Below are 25,395 nucleotides of genomic sequence, written 5' to 3'. Positions count from 1 at the left end.
ACAAGGGGAGAGAGAATGGAGTCAAGATAGCAAGAAATGAGTTCCGTGGGGCAGGAACAGGCTGACACGATCGATCTGCCGGGACAGTCCTGTTTGTGGATTTTGGTTATGAGGTAGAAGCCTAGAGTAGAAGTCTGAGGTTGGAAGCTGTGGAGGGAAGATCTCCAGATGAGATGAGGTCAGTGTTAGTCCTAGAAACAATGGCTTGATGTTCAGTGGTGGGGTCATGGTCCAGGGGGAGGTAGGAGGAAGCGTCTGCGAGTTGGTGCTCAGCCTTTGCGAGGTAGAGGTCAGTGCGCCAGACAAGAACAGCAGCACCCTTGTCAGCGGGTTTGATGACAAAGTCAGAGTTGGACCTGAGAGAATGGAGTGCGGGAAGTTCAGAAAGAGACAGGTTAGAGTGGGTGAGAGAAGCAGAGAAATTGAGACGACTAACGTCACGCCGACAGTTCTCAATGAAAAGATCAAGAGTGGGTAAGAATCCAGAGGAGGAGGCCCAGGTGGAGGGAGAATATTGGAGGCGGGTGAAAGGATCCGTTGAACAGGTCGGGGGGAGGACTCCTGCCTAAAGATGTGGGCACGGAGACGAAGGGAGCGGAAGAAGAGTTCAGCATCGTGCCGAGCCCGAAATTCATCGAGATGAGGGCGTAAGGGCGTATTTTTTAATATATTTTTTTTTTCTTTCCACACCTATTTCTATTATTATTTTTACAATTTATTTCCATATTGTTTTATCCCCACCTTTTAGCCTATTTAGATCCCCTCCCCCCCACCCGCCCCCACTAGGGCCATCTGTCACTTGCTCATCCTGCTTTATATCCTTAATGTCACCGTTAGCACATCCTTTAGCTAATTTCACCACTGTCAACACCGCTTTGATCTTTTGTTTGACATCTTTGGCAATCTCTCCTTTGCCTCCACCTATCACTGGCCCTCTATCCAGCTTCACCTCTCCAACCCCCCTTAAACAGCTTGTATTTCACCACATTTCTATTTCTCTTTAGTTCTTATGAAGGAAGAGTCATACGGACTCGAAACGTTAACTCTGTCTTCCTCTCCACAGATGCTGTCAGACCTGCTGAGTTTTTCCAGCAATTTTTGTTTTTGTTTCAGATTTCCAGCATCCGCAGTATTTTGCTTTTATCTTAAATGTATATCATGGTTGTGTTATAATGTACCACACAATACATCACTGCACACACTTCGTAATGTTGCATAATTTGAATGTTAATTATTCAATAATATGAATTAGTGAAAAGACCTAGGAATAATAGCCAAGCTTGAATGTGTTACCAGAGCATAAAACAGCAGTCGTAAAAATAACTGGTGTGTAGAAGGAGATCCATTTATCCCTTTCTTGGACTTGGATTTGTATTCTTATCTTAGAAAACATTAGTAAAACCTGAGTGTAGTAATTTGTTAAGCTGTATTCACCATTCTTAGAGTAGACGGAGGAGTAAAGGATTCAAGAAAAGCCATTGTAGATGATTCCAGGATTTAAAACATCTGACTAAAGAGAAGTAATAAAAACAAAGGCGCTTCTACTTAATGAAAAAAATTACTTGGATAGATGTGATCCAGGCTATGAAAATATTGAAAGGAAATACTATGAACATTTGCTTAAGAATAGTATAGAGGTCATGATTAGCTTCTTAGCTAATAAATTGAACTTCTAAATGGATAATTAACCCATGGAATAGACTGACACCAATGCCAACTCAGCTAAAGCATTCAAGAGGTAAACTGCTTAAATCCCTGGAGCAGCTGGCATACGTTAATATTGACTTATATGGGGAAAAAATGAGACTTTATTTCACATGGCTTTTAAAATGGGGTCTTGGTAGTAGAGTGAATTCAATAGACTGAATAGCTTTTTCTTGTTTCTACCTTTTTTTGACTAAAGTCAAATTAACCAGCACTGTTTGTTCTTTTCATACTTAAGCCAATTTATACAGTTTCAACTGCTCACTGAACAATTTCATTAATGCGAATATTACAATAAGTTCATATTTAAGATGCATTTTGACAGAATTGCTTGCAATTTTCTTGAATGCTATTCTAAAGTTACTAGCAAATGAAGTAGAATTATCATCACTAAACTGGTTAATAGGTGGTTTACTTTGATCTCTAGTCTCCCCTGGCCCAATTCATCAGCAGTTTGCACCCCACCCAACCGCTACCCTACATCCACATCCTCCACACCCACAACAGTCTGCTACCCCAACTGGACAGCAACAAGGACAGCATGCCGGCAGTCATCCAGCACAAAGCCCAGTCCAGGTAAGGAACTCCAGTTAATTTACTTCTGGGTATTTTTGTAAAGTGATGGTAGATAAAAAAAAAAAATAAAAGCTAAACTCGAAGAATTAATTTTGATGCACTCAAATCTAAAGCTGTTAATGTAGTGGAAGGCAAAAGAAAAATTCTCGCACTTGTAGTGAACTTGGGAGGCTCAATTGAGGTTCTCGTACCTTTTGGCAGCACATTCCAGCTAATGGGCTTTGCTGGCTAAACCACAAGTTCAGTCACTCTGTTGGCTATGCAGTTTAATGAAAATTATTACGTTTGAAAAGTTATTTAGAAAGCCAGTCACAGAACTTCTAGGTTTTGTTTTTACTTGAAGTACCAGGAGGAGAGGTTTTTCAGTATTGGAGTTTGTGCCATTGTTTCTCCATCTGGCAAGACTGTGATTCATCCATGGGAGCAATTTACATGGCTACCTAGATACTTCACTACAGTGAGGATTGCGGGTTGGGGTGGGGGGGCGGGGGGGGGTGGGGGGGGTGTGGGGGAGGTGTGCAGATAAGCCTTGAATTATCTGATTTTGTGTACCATCTACAACCAGTTGCAGAGCAGCATAGGCCAATATCAAGGAGCAGGTCACTTTTTCCCATCCTTGTTGCAAAGGAATGACATGAAGTAGAGAGAAGAGACCATGACCAACAAAGTTTAACTTGGCCAAAAATGAGAATTTTAAATGATAATAAAAATAATTAAATTCAAATGCAGCCTACTCTATAGAATTGGTATGCTATCGTATTCTCGTTACTGTGTTGGTGTATCATTGTACTGTACCATGGACTGAAATTGCATCGCGGGGGCACAAATGAGAAATGCCACTAAATATCCTGGCTTTGGAATCCTTTCACTTCCTGATGATGGAATCCACATTCATTTGTCCAGCATCTTTCATCAGTTTAGCAGCCACCATATGTTAGCTGTACTTAATATTTCTGTGAAAAATAACAAATGTGTAGGACCTAACTGCATACAATTTTGTAATCAATACTAACTTGTTTTCCAGAATAATTAAAGCATTTCTTTTTTTTAAATTCCAGCATCCTCAACATCAGGCTCCTCAGACCCTTCACTTGGGTAACCCTCAACAACAGCAAGCAATTTATCACACAACTCTTACACCAACTCCTCCCTCTATGACACAAGGTCCCAGTCCACAGTCTCCTCAGACCAGCTTCCCGTCAGCACAGCAGACAGTGTACACACTTCACCCTCAGCAGGTGCAGCATGGATATTCCAACCCACCACATATGACACATGTACCGCAGGTAAATTAATGTACCAAAGGTTTTTTGGACTTAAATATTCTTATAAAGCTTGTAGCAGTGCAGAATTCCTTTCTATGGTTGAAAAACTTTTTAAAAGTAAAGGAACTGCTAGCTACTTATTTAATAGTAAGAATTTGTTTTTGAGGGTGCAGATTTGGGAAGCAGGCTGTATTATTAATGCTTCCCGATCAGATGGTGGCCGGTTCAAAGACTAGGATTGTTCATCAGCGGGAGAGTGTTTCATCAGTTTGTGGCTCAGTCACTTCCTTATGGTGAATGTGCTGTTTTTGGGAAGAAGCTGGCTATTACGTTTGCTGCAAGGATATTTCTGTGACTGATTGCAAGTTTGATTTTTAAAAAAAGAAAAAAAATTATTTAATATCATTGTAAACTTTAGAATTTGTATCCAGGCAGGAAATCTGTGGAGGGGAATTGAATGTTTTTTGATTTATTCCCCTTAATTTCTGAAGGGAAAAAAAAACACCTAATTCTCTGGACCAGTTCAAAGCCAAGTTCATAAGTATTAACTTGATGGTTGCTGAATATGAAATAAAATATTAGGATGTCTTATCTTTGGAACACCTTTTTGGAAATGGGGTAGGATTTTGTGTGAAATCAGACTTGGTGCTGATTATGAAGAATTTGTTCTGCCTTAGATTTATATGTGGGTTGGGGCAGCGAGGGGGCATTATATCCCAAAGTACCGTGCCATGGAATGGTATTTTGTTGTTGTGATGTTGAATCTTAAGATTTGCTTCCAAACTGGAACAATTATTTAATAGAAGTAATGACCTTTTGCTGCTTTATTTTTCTTTGTAGGCACATGTACAGTCTGGAATGGGCCCTCCACACCACCCTGCTGCTACCCATCCTCCCATGATGCTGATGTCAGCACAGCCACCAGGTGGACAAGGTGCCATCCCTCAGAGTGCACTGCCACCCATTCCAGTTTCCTCAACTACACACTTCTCCTACATGGCCCACCCACAGGGTGAGTAACGGCAAAATCCGGAGTAGAAATTCTGCATTCCATTCATAACTCAAAGCTAAAGTTTGACTTGTAGCCATAGGGTATAGCTAATGTAAGTAAATTAATCCTGTGGAATTTGGTACATCCTTACTGCATTTATGTTCACATTCTGCTACTAATGTAAATACGAATTGTGAAAAAAACACTGGATTTGAAGTGTGCAGTTAGAATTGATTCCCACCCCCCCGATCTCTCAGCTGGGATTGAGCAGCCAGTCTCCCCCTAATTCTGCACCCATGCTGCCTTTAACTCGGGGCTGTGTCAGAACAATCTGTGTATGATATTAATATGTAATCACTTAGGCTTTGCCTGACGTTTTCCACCGTGTATAGCTGCAATTTTATTTTTAGCTCTTTCATGGAGTGCGAGAGTCACTGGCTAGGCCAGCATTTATTGCCCATCCCTAAAATTGAACTTATAAATTGAAGTTTGAATTGGAAGGAGTGTTTGTGGCCCTGGCCAACAGTATTAATGCAAATAACATGTCAGCATGACTGTATTTACGAAGTAAACTTGACAACTTGCAACTCTTACTCTTTTTTTTTCCCCACCTCCCATTAGTGCAAGCCCATCATCAGCAGCAGTTGTAGTTCTGTCCCACAGTAAGCAACAGGCTGGCCAATTGATGCCACACATCCTTTCCTGCCCTGAAACCTGGAACCAGAAGCACAGAATACTAAAAATTGTCTTCTCATGCTAAACCATGCGCTGTCACATAACATCCAGTAGGAATGTGTTACCAAGTGATTCGATGGCTGCCCTTGTGAAGAAGACAAGATAGACTGGCGAGAAAGAAATGAGAACCAAGTGGAAATCTGGAATCCGTGTGCCCTATCAACAGCCTTACAAAATGCCCCAAATCTGCTTTCTGATAACTGGAATGTATTTATTTTGCCTGACCCTTCTAAGTTATGAACTTCTCATGGTGAAAGAACTAATAAAGTTGTTTGTTCCTGCTGCAAGCCATCCAGATTTGGCAAACCAGAACCCTCTGCTTCTAACCAAACTTGAACTCCATCTTATAACAAAATCCGGATGTGAAACTGGTGGATTATTTATGAATAGAGGTTGCTGGAGAAGAGCACTGTCACCAGACAGTGGTGTAACTTTTAAGTTAAAAACTTTTACTTTGTAGATAATATAAAAAAAAAAGTTTAAAAAAAACCAAAAAAATAAAAAGTTTTAAAAACTGACAAAGTGGTGTGATTGTGACTTTTTCTACACCTGTAATGGTCAGCAGCATGGAATAGAAGATAAACATAAAATTATGGAACATGAAAAGGTTGTTTTGACTACTTGAACCCTTAATTTTAAACAGATAATATACAATTTCCTCTATTTCCTTAACAAAAACATGATCATGGCATAAAAAGAGAAAATGTTGGAAACACTCAGCATTTGTGGATGCGGATCATGATGTATTAATGGGTGCTGGAAAATTGGAAAACGAACTTCAATTGACCAAATGGCTTTTGTTCATTTTTATAATTGTTCTTATATTTAACCTCATGTAGGGATTTGAGTAACCAAAGATAAAACTTCCTTGAGAAAACAGTTAAGTTTCTCCATGAGTCCTGTGAGTAATCTTGGAATTTTCACTTAATTGTAAATCTTAACATTACAATCCATGCAATTAAATCCTGGTCTGTGATAGACAAGTGGTTCTCAAACATTTTTGGTTGAAGGAGCCTTTTCGAATGGATTAGTAATCAAAGGCACTCCCCCACCACCACCTGCAGCGCCTGCCTCCATCTTAACTATACTGTAAACTTTTTGCACATTTACATTTTTTGACAGTGTCCTGTTACAGGGATTTGCATGAAATTTCTGCCAATGCTTGATGTGAAAATTTCTACGAGTTCAGCACCATGACTGTTGAATACTTCACTTGTGTGATAATACTCTTCTTGAAGTGAGCCTAGACCCGGTGGGTCCTGTTGGCAACACTGGCAGTTTCAGGTGTAACCCTCCACTGCTTGCCTACTCGCAACACATTCAACAGCTATGTGTTTTCCCCCTACCCTCCTCTGCTGTTTATTGGCCTGTAGATGCCTGGACAAGGCTGATGTGGAAGTTCCTACCCACTCCTGACCCCAGCCCTGCACATCCATTCCTGTTCTCTCTGAGGCCCCTCTAATTTGGTTATGTGACCATTTCCAGAGCTGTTTTGGCTTCAGTTACTGCCAGGCAGCTGTTTAACAGTGTCTTGCATGCAAGTGTGCCAGATTCCTGGGCCTGACATCAAACTCCCTGATACATGAGCTCTCACCTGTGCGACTTGAGATGAAGGAAATCAAAATAATGGCCAGCAGCGCAGCTGACCCACTCTATTGCAGCAATTGGTTCTATTCACATTTTGCAGACCCCCTGGGAATTGTCTATGGATCCCAGTTTGAGAACCACTGTGGCAGACAACATTCCTGATGATTTGACAGTGTTCTGTAGAGTTTTTGATCCAAGTCTTTGCAGTCTCCACAACTTGAAGTGGGGTGTGATTTGCTCATTATATACAGTGGATGATAATGTCAAGAAGGCAAGTAACCAATGTGTATTTTTTTTATTAAGCAAATAGCAACTGCTTCTCTTTGCTAGCACTTGCATCCAGAATTTCATCACTAGAGTAATCTCATTTTAACCAGATGTGAACCACTCATTAAAACTGCTTAAAGACCTGCCTTTGCCTGAAATTGACACACATTTTTGAAACACTAAGCATTAACGTGGTGTGGCCATCTGATTGAGACTTAGAAACCCAAGTTCAAAATCAACAAAGTTTTTTATAATGGTAAGTACTTATTGAACTACCCAAATACATTGTAAATGGCGCCTTTTTAATTGACTCCTATGCAATGGCAAATGTTTAGTGCTATTTGCTCAATATAGGCAGCTGCCTATATTCAGGTCTAGTTTAATATTAGGAAATAGGTAATGAAAAATTGGGATGCTGAAGGGATGGGGAACAGAAACATGTCGGCCATGGCTCAACTGGGAGCACTCTTGCCACAGAAGCATGTGGGTTCAAGTCCCAACACACAAACTTGTGAAAAATGTGGTACTGAGGGAGTGCTGCCTTTCAGATGAGGCATTGAACTAAGGTAGAATACAGAAGAGCATGCCGGGAGCAGTGCCACGCATTCCTAAAAATGAGATGCCAACCTGGTGAAACTACAATACAGGACTCCATGTATGCCAAAGATTAGAAGCAGCATGCAATAGAAAGAGCTAAGTGATTCCACAACCAATGGATCAGATCAAAGCTTTGTCGTCCTGCTACATCCAGTCTTGATTGATAATGGACAATTGAACAACTACCCAGAGGAGGAGGCCCTACAAACATCTCCATCTGGGGGAACCCAGCACTATCAGTACAAAAGACAAGGCTGAAGCATTTGCAAACAATGTGTTGAGGTACCCAGCATCACAGATGCCAGTCTTCAGCCAATTCGATTGACTTCATGTGATCCAAGAAATGGCTGAATGCAGTGGATGCAGCAAGAGCTGTGTGGCCTGGCAACATTCTGGCTGTAGTACTGAAGGCTTTTGCTCCAGAATTAGCTGTGCCCCAATCCAAGCTGTTCCAGTACAGCTACAACACTGACATCTACTTCACTATGGAAAATTTCCCAGGAATGTCCTGTTCACAAAAAGCAGGACAAATCCAAACAGGCCAATTACTGCTCCATCAGTCTACTCCGGATCATCAGCAAAGTGGTGGAAGGTGTCGTCAACAGTTCTATCAAGTGACACTTACCCAACAATAACCTGCTCACCAATGCTCAGTTTGGGTTATGCCTGGGCCACTCAACCCCAGAACTGGGGACATTTGCTAATAATTGCAAGAAGATACGAATAGTGTTAAGCATGATTTGCAAACCTTCATGCTGAAGCACTCCATCCTTTCATGCAGCAAGACTTGGATATCATTCAGGCTTGGGCTGATGAGTGGGAGTAACATCCAGACAATTTCCATCTCCAATGCGATAGAATCTAACCATCTCCCATTGATATTGAACGGCATTACCATCAAATTTCCCTGCTGTCAACATCCTGGAGGTTACCATTGTCCAGATACTTAACTGGATCAACCATATAAATATTGTGGCTACAAGAGCAGATCAGAAACTGGGAACTCTGGAAAGTAATTCACCATCTGTCTCCCCAAAGTCTGTCCATCATCTACAAGGCACAAGACAGAATTATGATGGAATATTCTTCATGTGCATGCGCCTTAATGAGTGCAGCTCCAGTAACACTCAAGGCTCGGCACCATCCATGACAAAGCAGCCTGCTTGATTGGCACCCCATCAACATTCACTCCCTCCTTCACTGGAGCATGGCAGCATCACCGTGCACTGTAGAAACTCAGCATTTCTCCTTCAACAGCACCTTCCAAAGTCCATGACCTTTACCACATAGAAGACCAAAGGCCTCAGACATGTAGGATGACCACCACCTTCCAGTTCCCTCCAAGTCACACACCATCCTGACTTGGAAATGTATTGCCTTTCCTTCACTGCTCCTGGGTCAAAATCCTGGAGCTCCCTTCCGAACAGTACTTTGGGTGTGTCTACACCACAGGAACTGCAGGGGTTCTAGAAGGGCACTCACTGCCACCACCACATGGGGATTTGGGGATGCATAATAAATGCTGGTCTTGCCAGTGATGCCCACATCCCATGAACAAATAAAAAAAACCTGAAGAACATGGGAGTTCTCCCCAGTGTCCTGGCCAATATTTATCTTTCAATCAACATCACAAACCTGGTTGTCCTTGTATTATTGTTTGTGAGAGCTTGTTATGTGCAAATTGGCGGCAAGTTTTCTACATGACAACATGGACTGCACCAAAAAAAGCACTTCCTTGGCTCTGAAGTGCTTTGGGCTCTTGAAGGTTGCGAAAGATGCTAAATAAATTCAAATCTTTCTTTTGACTGTTTACTGAGTTTTAAGTTTATTGCTCCAAGGTTATGTGAGAGCTTTTAGTTTGGAACTCCTGGCTTGGCCAGTTGTATTCCACTTCCTGCATTAAAATACTTAGGCTCCTGTAGTTGTCCTTGTGACAGTGATTTTTCTGATTTAGTGGCTGAGTTTGTTGGAACTGAACTTGCATATTCAACTAAGTTTTAATCCAAACAATTATATTAATACTATTTTAAAACATCAAGCTAAACATCTCATTTGTGATTGACTAGGAGTATTATCTATCTTTTTATTCATTTATGGGACATGGCTATGCCAGCAAATATTGTCCATCCCTAATTGGCCTTGAGAAGGTAGTGAGCTACCTTCTTGAAACGTTGCAGTCCATGTGATGTAGGTACACCTATAGTGCTGTTAAGTAGGGAGCCCCCAAGATTGTGACCCAGTGCTAGTGAAGGTCATGGCAATGTATTTCCAAGTCAGGATGGTGCGCGACCTGGAGAGGAACTTGCAGGTAGTGGGTGTTCATATGCGCCTGCTGCCCATGTTCATCTAGGTGATAGAGGTTGCGTGTTTGGAAGTTGCTGTTGAAGGAACCTTGGCTGTGGTGTATTGGATGCCTCGATAATTTCAGGATGAGGTTTAAATGACAAAACTTGTTCAGTATGTCAAGGCGTTTCTAAATTTATGTGAATAACAGCTCAGGTAAATGTTATTGAGACATTCGAGGAGAAACGAGATAAGTGCGTGATGGAGGAAGGAATAGTGGGCTCTGCAGATCTGGTTAGATGAGGTAGGATAGGAGACCCGTGGAGCATAAATGCCACCATAGATCAATTAGGCCCAATAGCTTTTTTCTGTGCTGTAATTCAATGTACAATAAGCAAGTTGATTTCAATATACAGTTCACTGCTTCTAGGCATTTATTTTGTTTCTAACCTGGATTGAGAATCTTGGCTATTTTTCTTCTCATTGAAATATGCTGCAATGGACTTCATCACCTATAGGTGGTGCAATATGAATGGCAGATCGAGGGTTTCATTTCATTTATGGTGAATCCTCCACAGCAACTGCAAAAAGTATGTCTCTGATATCTTAATTTACAAAAGATGATTTAAAAAGTATTTTAAATGGAAAATACTACTCTGCATGCTAAAGGCATGCCATGCAGGTACCACCGCACTATGGAGGAATCTGAGAATTTGAGACAATTGAGGGTGTTGAAAAAGAGGCAAAAATGTGCTCTAGTTGTTAACTTCGGCTCATTTAGTAATGCACTCACCGGAGTCAGAAGGGTGTGGATTCAAGCCCCGCTTCAGAGGCATGAGCACATAATACGTAGCAGGCTGACACTCCAGCACCGTTCATGTCTGCAACATGGTCAGAGGAGCCATCTTTTGGCTGAGATGGGTGAATGTAACCATGGCACTATTTAAAGAAGCGAAGGAATGTTCTTGCCACTATTTATCCCTCATTTGTACTGCCTCTCCATGCTACAGCCTTGAACTGTTTGCACAGATTTCTGAGCAACATTCTATATTACTATTCCATTATAATTACCACCAGAACTCTACCAATTCCATTGATTGGTTTACATTAAAAGACTAACTGCTATGCAACCAAATAAAGATCCTACAATGCTTCCTCTTCAGTACTCATATTATTACTCCAGTAATGAAAGAAGATAAGACTGTTTTATTAATTTCTGCAGCAGATGGTTACTTTGGCAAAATGTGACAATGTACAATAAGTTACTATAGGACAAATAGATATTAGTTTGCACAACATTAACTTTTTTGCAGAGTATGCAAAAGAAGGAAGGAAGGAATGGGAAAATGCAGTTTCTATGAAGATAGCAACCATGCATTTAATAATATAGCAGCTGAGTGTCCTCTCCATCTCCAAATGCAAATTAATTCAACTCCATTATGCTTTGCTTCCAGTAGAATTTTCTAGGTAGAGAATTACTAATAATGCTACATTGGAATTTTGTTTTACTAATTGCTATAGGTACAGCACACCAGTCTTCAAATGTACAACAAGCTGAACATTGATTTGTTAATACTGAATGACCACAGAGGGGAGTATTTCTGTACTACCACTGTTCCATGGAAATTTAATCTTGAGAGTAACCAATCTAGAGGAATCTGCAACATGCATCTTCATGATGTAAATCCCCTAATTTCAAACATGCTGAAGTATAAAGATTTCAAGATCATTAATGATAGTATTTGAGTGGTTAATGATTTGAATTTTAAAAATCTGATTAGGGAGTTCTATTTTTCATGCAACTTTTTTTTATTCATTCCTGGGATGTGAACATCACCAATGAGGCCAATATTTATTGCCCATCACTAGTTGCCCTTGAGATGGCCAAATTGCCCAATGGTAAATTACATGATTGTTTGAATTTCTAAATGTTTAATTACAATTAATCATACTTTCAAATTCTCTTTAACATTGCTGTGTGAATGCATTCTTTACATTAAATATTTAAGAATACTGCAAATACTTTCATGTAGCATTTTTTCTCAATGCTTCATTTCTATGCACAGGAAACCAAATCTATGGTGCCACTGAAATTTAACTTTTAAGGCTAACTTGTACAATGGGTAGGAATGTAGATGATCAACAGGAGCATATAGTTCTCCAGGACTGAATTTCATACAAAATGCAAGACAAATTTTCAGAAAGAAATAGTGTTTTGTGAACCTACCATTAAATTCTACAATTGATATGCTGTGTTCAACGCAAATCTATTTTCGCTAACACTTACTTATCCGAGACAAGCAAAGCAAATAAATCAATACAAATGCTTGGTGTATCCAACTATTTGTTATCTGCTTCTTTCATTTTGCCATTGATTTGAACCAGGTTAATATGTAGAACATGGAGATTGCCACAGAGAGTTTGTGGGGTTGCGGGGGGGTGAGGGGTGGTGGGAGGGGATAAAGGAACAGAAAGATCATTTTCACATTTTTAATATCACCTACAACAATTCACTCACTACCTGAAGGAATGAGACACCGCACTCCACTTTCTGGACCAGGGGGATTGATTCTTTTGTTAACAATTATCACAACTAAAATGCTATTCATTACTTATATGGTGAGTTTAATTGCCACTTAAGTTGGAAATTCACCGACTTCATGAAAGTCAAGGGAGGTTTTAGGTGAGATGCTGTTTTAGTGAATCAAACCGGAATTTCTCAAATTGCCTAGCAACGTCACTCTCAATTCATGGAGTATTTCACTTGCTACAAATTGATAGCCAATTTGCATATTAATAATTCCATGCATCATTCTCATGCTTTTTTTCCAGCAAATTCTCACCTATCGTAAAGCCGTTGTGATAAAAGATGAAAAGACTGAGGTGGTTTAATGTTACTCTGGCTGACGAGATTAAAGCAAGAGTTTTTAAACCTTGCCAATTTTCTCTGAAACCAGTGACTCTATGGAGTATTGGTACCAGGGGGATTGATCACTCCAATATGTCATCCAGGTAGCTATTGGCTCATATTTTGCCGAACTAGCGATGGCAAGGCTGAGCCACTCATCGTTATGACTGAGTGAAACTGACAGCGATGGCTAGCATCTGCACAGACACAGTTAGACGTGGAAATACAACAGTTGCTGTCATAGATACCCTGCTTCTCCAAAGTTTGTGCTATTGCAGTCTTCACCAATGGAATGAACAAAGAATTAGTAATTTGACATGACAAACTAATTCTCCTGTATAAATTGGCTCACTGTAAAAACAGATGAAAGACTTGAGCCATGTTCAGTCAGAAGTAGCTGAGTTTTTAAACAGAGTACTAAGTGATGTTTACTGCTGAACAACCCACTGTGGACTCTCATTCCCTCAGGCAGTGTAAATGTTGCAGAACTTTTTTAAAATTCTGCATTGTTAAAGTTTGTACTTTGATATTTAAATTTCTATTTCATACATTCTATTTTTATTTAATAACTTAAATGCAATTTATATTTCCTAGTTTCTATCTGCAAGAATTCTTCAATCTGATCAGTCTTCCATGCTTTTCTTCATTGTACATAGACCTAACATATCCAAGGCAGAAGGTGCTAAATTCAAACAGATGTTTGAAAAGAAGAAGTCTGCCCACAGCCTGATAAAAATTTTGTGAGCAGCTTTCTTCGAGATCAGTATTGATTACCATTCCTTCATCGCTGACCACAAAATCCAGGCCAATACTCATGTGAATGTTGACAGCATTGAGAGATTATTATAGCTCACCTTCCCCTGATCACCTATGAGCTTTTTCCATAAGAGAAGGAAGAGCAATGATAATGAGTAGAAACAGGAATCTTGGTCAATTCTTCCCCTCCCAAACCTATATGTATTGAAGTCACCCTAGATCAATTAGATTTTCCCCCAACTTGTTGAAATGCTGTGGTGTATGTACACATTGCTTGCACTGTGACTGCCCTAATGCTCAAGATGGAATATCAAAATGCTCATAAGATTGACTGCAAAAAGTTTTAAGATCAGTTCAATCTCAAACTTGGTTCAAAGCTTATAAATTGTCATGTTTATAGCTTTTGAACATCCCTGAGTTCTTTTTCATCCAGTGGTCTCTAGCTACCTGCAAAATTCTATCCTGACCACAGGCAGCCAACTGTTGCATCAAATATCCAAGCAGGACTTTTAACTGACTTAAAAAATCAATAGCACTACTGGAGTTTCACAAAAAAAAGCACTATCTGATTTAAGGTGTTACCTTGAAGTATAATTTTGAACAGGACAAATTGGCACTTATTTTTTTATTAAGGGAATGAACATTCTGCTAGTAAGACGGAGCAAGTTGGTTTATACTGTTTTTCAAACTGTAGCATAACAATTGATTAACTACTTTTGCCTGTTAAAATATACTGACAGATACGCACTAGCATTGTACTGTGCAAAGTAGATAAAATAATAGATTGTTTTAAAAGGATAAGGAACACTAGACCATCTAACTTACAATGTAACATTCTGCTGCTGAAGTGCAACTGTGTGTAACTTTAATGTCCCTTTAAGACCACAAGGTGTAATCGCTGTGCTTTTCAGAGACAATGATCAGTTAATTGATGTTGGGCAGATAGACCATCAGGTCACTTGTGAGTTAGACTGGTTTTCTATTCTGTATGACCCAGAAATTTGCATATGTGTCATGATATGATAACATATTATTAGTCAGATTCTGACCTAGACAAATTTACTAGGCAAAACTATGCCACCACATGTGACTGAATCATTTTTTCATGATGATTAGCTCCTACCCCTGGTTCTCCACTTTCTCAAGAGCCCCAGCAGACCATAATGAAAGAACTAAAAACAATAGAAAAGCTCTAAGGTAGGGGCAAATGTAGCAAATCATAAAAATTTATGAACAGTGGTTCTTACAATAAAGGTAACACTTTTTAAGTTCCTCTGCTGAAGTCTTTATTTAACAGATGTCAAACGATCTCTCCTAACCTGTGTATCAGTTCCACAATGTGTACAAATTCTTAATTGATGACTATGCAAACAAAGTCAGACTTCCTGACCTGAAATGTTAAGTTTACCTCTCTCCACAGATGTTGCCAGATCTACTGAATATTTCCAGCATCTGCAGCATTTTGCTATAGTAAGCCAGATTTCTTGTCTGCAACCTAACCTCTATCTAAATTCATCATTCTTTACACTTATTGCCTTAAAGAGGCATGTACTTGCATTCCATTTTATTGGCATAATGTTCCTTCCCTCATAAGACTTACTGGGAGCATCAATGCAGGAGATTTGCTCACATAATTATATCCAAAAATATGTATCTCATCCCACAATGGGAAATTCTCCAACCCATAATGGCGAATAAAACATCAGGCTGAACCCTGTAATTTGCAATAAATTTTCAAAATTAGATCACCTTAGTGTTCACATTCCTGCTTAAATACTTGAATTACTAAACCACATGCCTGAACTGTCAGTTAAGCCTTTAAGTGAAGAGGCAAAAGCACAGAAAAAAATGAGGAGCTCCTAAATACAGAAATCTACTTTAACTGGGACTTGTAAACCCAGCAAATGGTTGCAAACATGTTTTTAAATGCAGCAAGCAATTATGACTTTTTAAAATCATGGCACATTACTGTATTTAAGCAATTAAGTTAAAGTATTTCATAGAATAATTTTAGAAAGGTTAATGGAAATAAACAAATATGCTTAAACATTATATTCAGTCCATATACAATTTTTACATAAGCGAAATGAAAGTAAAGAAAAAGCCTTTTATAAATTTTCAGTTATGAATCTGACATAATCAAATATCTAATTTTTTTAAGAGAAATTAGAAACAAAGCTGTACAACTTAATGCTGTAAACAGGCCCTTCAACAGGCCTAATAGTAGAAGATACCCATTTCAGTGCAAACATGCATTTGCCCTGAAGGTTTCTTGGCTCTACCTCGAAACAGAAATACATTCAGTTTTTGATGGTAACCTGAAAATGTTTCAGTGTTGAAATAATTTTAATCGTGGTACACTTTCCCAAGTGTACACCTGCTTGTCTTTTGCCATAGAATCAAAGAAACATGTACTGATTGTCAATGGCCCGAGAATGACCTCTGGCAGCCGATTCCATTTCATAGTCCGAGTCTCGTTGGCGCCTTGTTGGCACAACCACTGAGCCACTTCGTCGCAGGCCAGCGCGAGATTCCTCAGGAGGGGGCACCGTGTGGAATACCTGTTCTGGTGCTGGCCTGGAAAGAAGAGTTTCCGATATGTTGCAGCTGGAAGGGCTCAAGTGAGCAAGACTGGGTTCTGAATTCCAGCGGTGCACAGAAAATGGCAACACTGATGCACTGGTTGGAGAATGAGAGCCTTTGGAAACAAAACACAAAAGGTGAATCTTAAAATCACTTCTGGCAAAACTTGCATTTGAAATGACTTAACTTTTCTGCATTGTTTGGTTTGTATCTACCACACAAACAGCTACTTCACATTCGATGCATGTTAATTCGTGAGGCAGACAGCGGGTTGCTATTTTTTTTATGAGCTAACTGCGAGCAGAAAATTTTCAAGACTGGTGTTTAATCACACACCACCTTACCACTTAGTAGCCTTGCCACTGTCCTTACCTTCCTCCTTGAAACTTTTAAAATATGATTTTGAGAGAAAATGCCTCACATACACAATTAAGAAATTACCAACAGAAAAAAAAATGGAAAGGCCAGTCACTTTTATATTGTCTCAATATTTAAATATTTTTACTAATTTTTTTGACCATTTTTATACATCAACAAGAAATTCTAATGAATTGGCAATTGAGTGCCCATGAAATAAGACTGTTATGCAAAACAAAACACAAAGATAGGGGAAGCAGCAGGCATTAATTTTCATTATCTAAAGCCACCAGTTGTTTTATCAATGAAGACAAATCCAGCTCCTGGTAGAAAATTGTCCATGTGGCTCAACTGCACTAGTTAGTTATTGCAATTGCTCACTCTCAAGTTCTGCTTCCTCCGAAGCCTACAATATTGCTGCCACGCATCAGGGAGCCTACACGGCTCATGTAACTTGTACTTTCATAAAAACTTACTGAATACTCTCTCAGCCAGATTGACACAGCCTTTAAGTGGAGGGGAAGAAATTATGTAAGATGGTGGCAGAAAAAAGTTACAATGCTGGGATCAACAAAGCAGCCAAAAATCTTTTCCATTCACAAGGCAGCTGAAGAAATGGTTCATTACATTATAAGCATGCTTGAAAGAGACTAGCAGCATTACAGTTTGCAAAGCGATTAGTTTAAGATGTAGAACAATATAAGTGAAACTATGCTGTAAAATAATGCTCTACCTCGACACAAGTAACAGGTTTTAGTAAGTAAATGCAACATTTATCACTTCGCCTGCGGTACAAAATGTTTTACAATTTTAAGAGAAAGTAAAACTGAAAATAATTGTAGCAGTTTGAACTGGTGACATATTTGTGAGCAAAGCTTCTTTAGTAAATGAAGTTGAGTAAAAGATAAAATCATTTTTGTTAAACTTACTTCAAGAAAGATGGTAATTGCTAGCTGCAGACAGACAGGCATTAAAATGTGATGTGCATTCACTCAGTGTTTTTATAAATGTGATTTTGTCCAAGGTATTAAAAGCTACCATAGCTGACACAGTTGTGTTGTATATACTGGGATCCAAATTCACAATTCAGTTAATTAAACATGGCAATTGGTTGCAAATTTCTGAACTATTTATGGCTCCTACATCCGGCTCCATATCATTTCAAGCCTGAAAAATACAGCAAATACTCACAAAGCTCACTAGAAGTAGCTATACTCAAGAATAGAGTACACAACAAGAGATATATTTCTCTAAATTATGCAGAAAACATCTCTGCATTGGGATGCATCCAAGATGTAAACAAAAAATGCAGCAAAAATAAAAGCAGAAGGAAGTACTCAGCAGGTTTTTATTTCAGATTTCCAGCATTTGCAGTATTTTGCTTTTGTATTAATGCACTGATTATGTCTGGGTAGTTTCTATTTTTCCAACCCTGGGAAGTTTAGCTTTGCTTTTATGTTGGCCCTATTATTTACACCAGTGAGTGCCAGAATCTGTACAATTCAGTAGTACAGAACCAACTTTAGCACTTCTAGATTACTGTTTAACTTTTAACTTCATGTGTCTCAAACTGTTGTCAGTGCCCCTTTCCTGAAATATCAGAAGAATGGCAGCAAATGTGCTGGGAAATGACAGGATCACTAGCTATTCATCTCTGGGTCACAGTGGTTCTACTGCTCCTGAGGCTTGTACTTCTTTCAATTTAGTATATTGGATTTGCTGCTCACAATTTGACCTCCTCTATATTGGGGAGACCAAATGCTGATTGGGTGATTGCACTGTAGAACACCATGGTTCGGTCTGCAAACTTGACCTTGAGCTTTCTGTCACTTGTTATTTTAATTTTCCACTCCAATCCCACTCTGACCTTTCTGTCCTCGGCCTCCTTTGCATTCTAATGTAATTCAATGGAATCCTGAGGAACACAACTTCACCTTTTAATCAGGCACTTTTCAGCATACCTGATTTAACAATTTCAAATTCACTGCTAACTTTTTCAGAATGTAGGAGCTGGGAATTCTTTTACTTTAGTCAATTTCAGCTCCTCTAGACCCATCTTTGGCTTCTTTGTCCCATTATCACCCCTTTTTGCCTTGCACCATCATCATTTTTCTCTCTTAATCACTCCTGCCTTTCACCCTACCACAGATTACCACACCCTTTGTCCTTTCCTCCCCTTCTCTTTTCCCTGCCCTCTTCCACTTACTTAAAGCCTATTACGGTGATCGACCTGGAACCTTAACTCTTTCTCTCTCTGCAGATGTTGCCAGACCTGCTGAATATTTCCAGCATTTTCTATTTTTATTTCAGGTTTGCAGCATCTGCAGTATTTTGCTTTAGTGTAAGGTTGCATGTACTTACTTTGTGGAAGGCATGGCCTTGCTGGGCCAAAGGGTATTTTTTTTCATGTCCTACTAAACACTTTCCCAAAATGCCATGATCAAAGGTGAGTGCAAGTATTGCTAAATAATTTTGCCACACTGCATCAATGACAATTTACTATTAAGTGTTCTACACTCCTACCCATTAATGAAAGACTTTAAATGGTTTGATGTGCCTATTATGTCACTGGTACTTAAAATATTGTTCTTTGACATTGTGACTTCTGAGAAATCAGTGATCGGTATTTTTTTCTAACAATATTACTCAGACATATTATGTGGAATGTTACAGTCCCAAACGTGTGAACAAGGCAATGTCTACTCAATGTCTCATTTTATACGGTTGATGAACACAACAAGGAAACAGCTTTCTAATTTTCTCACAGTTTTAATTCAAGTACCGTGAACTAATTCCAAATACAAACATATTTCACCAAGTAGTTTTTTTTTCGAATTTTAGATTTCAACACCAGAAATTACAAAGGAGAATGCCATTTTTTAAATGCTTTTTCTTTCATCATCGTTTTTAATTTTATTTAAGAAATATTTTCTTTAACAAAACTGTGGTTCCAATGGCAGCAAATTCAAGTGGAAAAACTTCCACTGGGGGCATTCAGAGACTGCTGGAGTGATGCAAATGAAAAACAATCCCCACAACTTACATATGTGTACACGCAGACAAGAATTAGCAAAGAAGATTTTTCCTGTACAAACAGACTTGCGATGCAACTCTTGCTTAGCAAGTTTCTGATGCAATAATTTCCTCCTATGGGGAAATCAGCATTATGATAGTTAGGAAATGAAGACAAGGAAAATAATGAAATTCACACCAAAGCCGTAATTTTCCTGTAACTTTTACACCCCACATGTCCTTTGCCTGCAAGTCTGACTTCAAGATGAATCTTCAGTTCGAGGAATTTGTGTGTGCAAATGAAGCCAACAAGTTGACTAAGGGGAGCTCAAAACATGAGGTACTCCATGAAAGACTCCAGGAATAATTCATTATGCTGTTAAACCCACAATTTTAACAAGTAACAATATTGCCTTTCAGAAAGATGAGAACAAATACTTAATTTTTTATCATGCTTTTTTCACTTCCACTCTCCTTTAGGTGAATTTATGGGGCATCTTGTTTTAAGTTTGGAGTGCTGCACTTGTGCTAAAAAAGTTGTTTACACAAAACATTTTTTCTCTGACCCAATATTATTAATTTTTCTTCCTCTCTGATGTTGCCCTTACCACATGTCATAGAATCAAAGGACAATACAGCACAGAAGGACGACTTTTGGTCCATTGAGTCTGTGCCAACTCCTTCCAGTTAGTCCCAATCTACTGCTGTTTCCACATATCCCCGTGACTATTTCTCCTTCAAGTGTTTATTTAATTCCCCTTTTTAAGCTACTATTGAATCTGCATCCACCATCTTTTTAAGGAGTGGATTCCAAATCCTAACTTCTCGTTGCATAAAAAAGTTTTTCCTCCGCTCGCCTCTGGTTGTTTTGCCAATCACCTTAAACCTGTGCCCTCCGATTATCAATAGGCCAGTGACTGCCAGAGATTAAGAATACCAGACACCTGACCAGCAGCACTGTGGGGCGGGGCAAAGATGTTATCACACGTCATCATCCCCCCATTCACAGCCCACAGCTGGTGTGAGGGGGTGGAGGGGGGCTTGCTGCCTGCCCTCAGCACCCACAAGACCTTTGACCTCAATGCAAGAGCCAGGAAGAAGTGTTTGGTTTGAGGCTGCTGCAGACAAGAAAAGGAACAAGTTTCACTGTGGTAAGCGTAAGGCACATAATACCAGATGTAAAGGCATCCAATACCAGACAGTGGACAGACCAGCTAAAAACGGGTCTGTTCGGTGTAAAATAGGACTAAAAGCCACTTAGTTATCAACCCTTCAGCTATTGAAAACAGTTTCTCTTTACCTTGGATTCCTCTGTCATATCCAGGCTAACAGGGAAGGAGCCATGTTCCTACCCTCTACCCATGACATCTTATGACTTTGAGCAGGGATAGAAAGTCCCCAGGATTTGCTTCCTAGCTGTCTGGGTGTGCCTGGCCTCTCCTCTCTATAAGATTTGATTGAAACAAACAGAACACTGTGTAAAGAATCATGGGCCTTCCTGCCACTTGGAAGATCTTACTCATTACACCAAGATATTTTTTGTGCCAACTGAAAGGCAAAACTAAACAAAATCAGGGCACAAAAATAAATGATATCTTAAGAGGCTCCAACATGTAAACATTTATCTCACAGCTACAAAATGCCTGTGCTCCAGATAAAACACTCATGGCTGAGTAGGGTTTGAATTGTTCATATGATGCCAGACAGCGTATAAAGGCTGAAGCCTGTCTGTATCTGGTGGGGGAAATATGTCTGTCTGTAGAGAGACGGCACTGCAGCAATAAGCACTAAAATAAAGACACAGTGCTGTAGATGCTGGAGAATAAAAATAAAAACAATCTGACTCTTGTTCAGAACCCTTCTGAAGAAGAGTCATATTGGACTCAAATCGTTACTGTTTCACTCTCCACAGGTGCTGCCAGACCTGATTTTTTTCCAGCACTTTCTTTTTATAGCAATATTAAATACTGCCATTCATTGTGTTCTGCTGGTTTCTGTGTTCAAAGTGAGAGATATTGGTGCAGGGGAATTAAACACTTGTTCATTTCAAGCATCTACTATCATTGCCAGCTTTCCCAACTGAAGTGCAGCTCCCTTTACTCTGTCCCAACAATGTACCACAGCTCAATCCCCAGAAGAATATTCTTTACTGCACAAGTGCTTTTCTTCCCCTATTTTCCACATCTACTCAGCCTTATGCTTATTCACGTGGCATTGCTATTAAATGGCAAAATAGGGACAATTTTGTGCTGTGCACCAGTTCTGCAGGAGCTGGATTGAGAATGTCTAAAATCATTTCATATACATATCTCTTATAGCAAAGGAGACTTCCATTCACAATTTAAAGGGAAAGCAATAGCTCCTGATTAATGTGGACCCAGAGGTTATACTATTAATATATCATTTTAACAATCCTTTAAACATTTAGTTACTACAGGAGATGAGTGATTCACAAATTATTGCAACATTAAAAAATAGTTTCTCAAGTTGTTTTCTAGTCTGCATTAATTATACTGCCTTTCATAGGTTTCACAGAAGTATAATAATTCTTATAACATTGTGAGTTATTGTAAAAGTAAGTTAATAGCGGGGTTTGGATAGTTTCTGTGTGTGGGAGACAGCTGATCTGGAGGTTTTGACTCATTAAAAGAAGCTAGGTTTGAAATGCTAAATACATAAACATGGCTGAAGTTTTAGAATGTGAGATGAGGAAAATTTGCATTTTTAGATAAATTGGGGTGGTTTGAATTGTAAGCTGGTAAGCTGTTACACCTAGCTATAGAAGCTAGGCCAAGCAGTGTGTTTATTTTTCCCAAAGGTTACTGATAGTATTAGCATCATGAAAAGATTTATATTATGAGAAATGTAAAGTTCCAAAGAGGTAGGCCACTGCCAAATATCTAACATATTCTCTCCTCATTTCATTACTCAAATCCTTCCTATTAAAGGACACAGATCAATCCAATCTCCGTAGAAGTTGATGAGTCCAATGGTACAGTACAGGCAGGCTGAAGAAAACAGAAGCTAGATCCAGAAGCTGAGAATAAGCAAATATACAACTGCTGCAGTTGTTTCTGTTTCTTGAAGATAATATTGGTGGATCTACACCATCCAGAATGAGTTGAGGAAGTTCTGCAGACCTGTGCTATTTTTGATGAAGACTGTATCTGCGGAACTTGGATTGGTTGTGTACTGCTGTTGGCTGGGGATCAGGTTAAATCCTAGGAGAGGAGCTGGAATTCTTTGTGAGAAAGACAGAGTTTTGAAACTGAATGCACTGCTGAGCCCATTCATCGAATCAGGCTTAGTTCTATCTGCCATTTAATGTATAATTTATAGTTTATAATGGACCACGACTTGCTTGTGAATTTGTGTTTATGATGATTCTGGGTTTTAGAGGATAGTGGTTAATTCAGATAAGGCAGCAGTTCTTGGATGTCTGAAAGCAGAAGATCTGAAGGGGAAAGTTGAAGTGAGGTGGAATATGAGAGGTCCGTGGTCACACCATCCGCCACTTGCTCCTCATGCCCTGGGAGTTGCGAAGGAGATTAAGACAGGAACATACTGCATTCCTCAATTCCGGATGGTGTGGACTCTGTCATAGCCAAGCTCACAATATGGAGAGCTGCTCCTCCGATGATGCAGGAATCTTGTTCTGCTCTGCTCATTTCTATTGAATGCCACCTTGTCTTGCAAGAGGCAGAACAACCCAAGTGATTATGTGGCACAATGTTTGGGTAATCTGCCTGCCACAGCTGAACAGCTGCAGGTATATGGAAGCAGCAGGAGCTAGGTGCAAGGGTGAGGCGGAGTATGTGGATATCGGGTTTGAGCCCTGAGTGCCAGGGTGAATGATGGGTATGAGGTGCATTGAGCAGTGTGGGAGGCTGGTGGAGCATTGGTAGGAGGTGTCACGTGAAGATGCATTCACTGACCTTGACCAACGTTACGAGGTCATTGAACTTCTTGCAGCACTGCTGTCAGGTCCTCTGGTCCCGGTGCTGAGAATTGACCTCCCTGATCACCTTCCAATCCTTTCCAAGCCTCAAATCCTTCAGAGTTATTAGTGAGTGATTTTAGGTAAATTCCTTAAAAATGCAGCGAAGTGTAAACATCCACAACATTAACTGTCACCAGTTAGGGAATATTCACTTCCCAAGGCTAAGCTTGCTCGTAAGTTGATTTTAGTCAGTGGACTTATTGTACGGATTACACTACCGGCTGTTCCACTTCCAGTCAAGTAAGCAAAGGAAGTGATACTCTTTATCAGAAAGAGTAGGGTTGCATGTTACGTGAATGAAAGAAGGTCACACTGAAGCTGGGCTGTGGTGAGTGGTTATGGTAAAATGTTCTCGTTATGAGGCTACAGTTACTGAATTTGGGAGAGGAAATGAGAACTGAGAAAGTTTCACCAGTTCCCGAGTCTACAAAGACATTTCCTGCCATCAATATATGCAGAATCAATATATAAATGAACTATGTTGTTGAGTCATAAAAATATAAAATCAAATAGCATAGAATAGCACAGCCAATTATCAGACAGCAGTAGGGATTGAAAATTCAGCTAATGCATGGTACATCAGAGTCAAGGTTATGTAACAAGTACATGTCCAATACAAAGCTTTATAATTATTACTGTTGCATATTGTTAAAATTCACCCACTTCATGTGCTAACCCAATTCAGCTGCACGGCTTTGAATGGGAACTATTCTGTAAACTTGGAGGTCTTCAGATTATGGACTGAATAAGAGGAGAAATCACTACAATTACACAAAGGAACAAATGGTGCTTTGTAATCCTGGCCAGGATTTCCTGGTGGGCGAGCGGGGGGCAGGGCCCGCTCGCCGACACGTAAAATGACGCGGGATGACGTCGGGTGGAATTCCCGACTTCACCGCGCCCCTTTTCAATTTTCAGGTTGGCAGGGACTCAGCCGAATTAGCTGTGGCGCCTGCCCAACCTGTCAATGGCCTATTGAGGCCACTGACAAAGTAATTAATGTAATTAATGAACCTGCCCATCCAGCCTTAAGGGAGCCCCGGTGGGCATTGAAAAAAGCGTGAAACCCTCATCCACGGGCGGGATGAGGTTTCGTGTGGGTTTTTAAAAATTTAATAAAAGTGTAACTCAAAGTGATGGGCATGTCCCAACTCATGTGACAGTACCACATGAGGGGACATGTCAGGGAAATTTTTGTTTTTCGCATTTTTTAATGTGGAGCCGATTCCCCCTGAGGCTGCACTTAGCCTCAGGGAGACGAGTGCGCTCTTTCATGCGCATGTGCGAAAGAGGGCACTCTTGCTCAGGGAATCGCCCTGCGCCGAAACAGGGAGTGCATTGCACTTCCTTGCGGATGTCACGCTGGGCGAGCTTTAATTGGCCCACCCACGTAAAATGGCGGTGCGCCCCCAACTGCGCCACACCTGCTCCTGAACTCTGATGGGGGGAAAATTCTGCCCCCTGAGTTACAAATTCTCTCAACATGAGATTGAACCCACGCCAGACCCACTCAGCATTCCATTCTAGATTTTTGTGACATGCTAAGGAAGCATGTTGCTAAAATGCACTAATCAGTAAGCAAAACACCACATTTCTGTATCAAAGAAATGTTTTTCGATCAAATGCCCCTGAGATTGCAAGGGAATTTGAGCATAATCTGATCTTGGTAGACTGGGCGCAATTTCAGGGGCAAATTCTGGGTTGCATACCTGCAGGAAATTCTAGACAAGGCTGTGCAAGGAACAAGTCTAAAGGGCTTTTTCTTTCTCCCTGC

The 25,395-nt window shown here is 39.9% G+C and overlaps 2 protein-coding genes across 6 annotated transcripts in view; one reads left to right on the top strand and one right to left on the bottom strand.

Annotated features, from left to right (window-relative positions):
* Positions 1–5,793, top strand: part of atxn2 (ataxin 2) — a 119,042-nt gene extending 113,249 nt beyond the window's left edge. For all 3 annotated transcript variants that reach the window (XM_078554221.1, XM_078554222.1, XM_078554223.1), the window contains 4 exons: positions 2,132–2,280; positions 3,339–3,566; positions 4,386–4,557; positions 5,158–5,793. In XM_078554221.1, the coding sequence (XP_078410347.1) occupies positions 2,132–2,280; positions 3,339–3,566; positions 4,386–4,557; positions 5,158–5,186 (578 nt within the window). In that variant the 3' untranslated portion in view covers positions 5,187–5,793. The remainder of the gene's footprint in view (positions 1–2,131; positions 2,281–3,338; positions 3,567–4,385; positions 4,558–5,157) is intronic.
* Positions 5,794–14,279: 8,486 nt separating this feature from the next.
* Positions 14,280–25,395, bottom strand: part of sh2b3 (SH2B adaptor protein 3) — a 214,315-nt gene continuing 203,199 nt past the window's right edge. For all 3 annotated transcript variants that reach the window (XM_078554220.1, XM_078554217.1, XM_078554219.1), the window contains one exon: positions 14,280–16,367. In XM_078554220.1, coding sequence (XP_078410346.1) covers positions 16,069–16,367 — 299 coding nt within the window. In that variant the 3' untranslated portion in view covers positions 14,280–16,068. The remainder of the gene's footprint in view (positions 16,368–25,395) is intronic.

This window comes from Cetorhinus maximus, chromosome 12, assembly GCF_964194155.1.
Source record: "Cetorhinus maximus chromosome 12, sCetMax3.hap1.1, whole genome shotgun sequence".
Classification (NCBI taxonomy): domain Eukaryota; kingdom Metazoa; phylum Chordata; class Chondrichthyes; order Lamniformes; family Cetorhinidae; genus Cetorhinus; species Cetorhinus maximus.
This window is presented reverse-complemented; position numbering and strand designations above follow the sequence as displayed.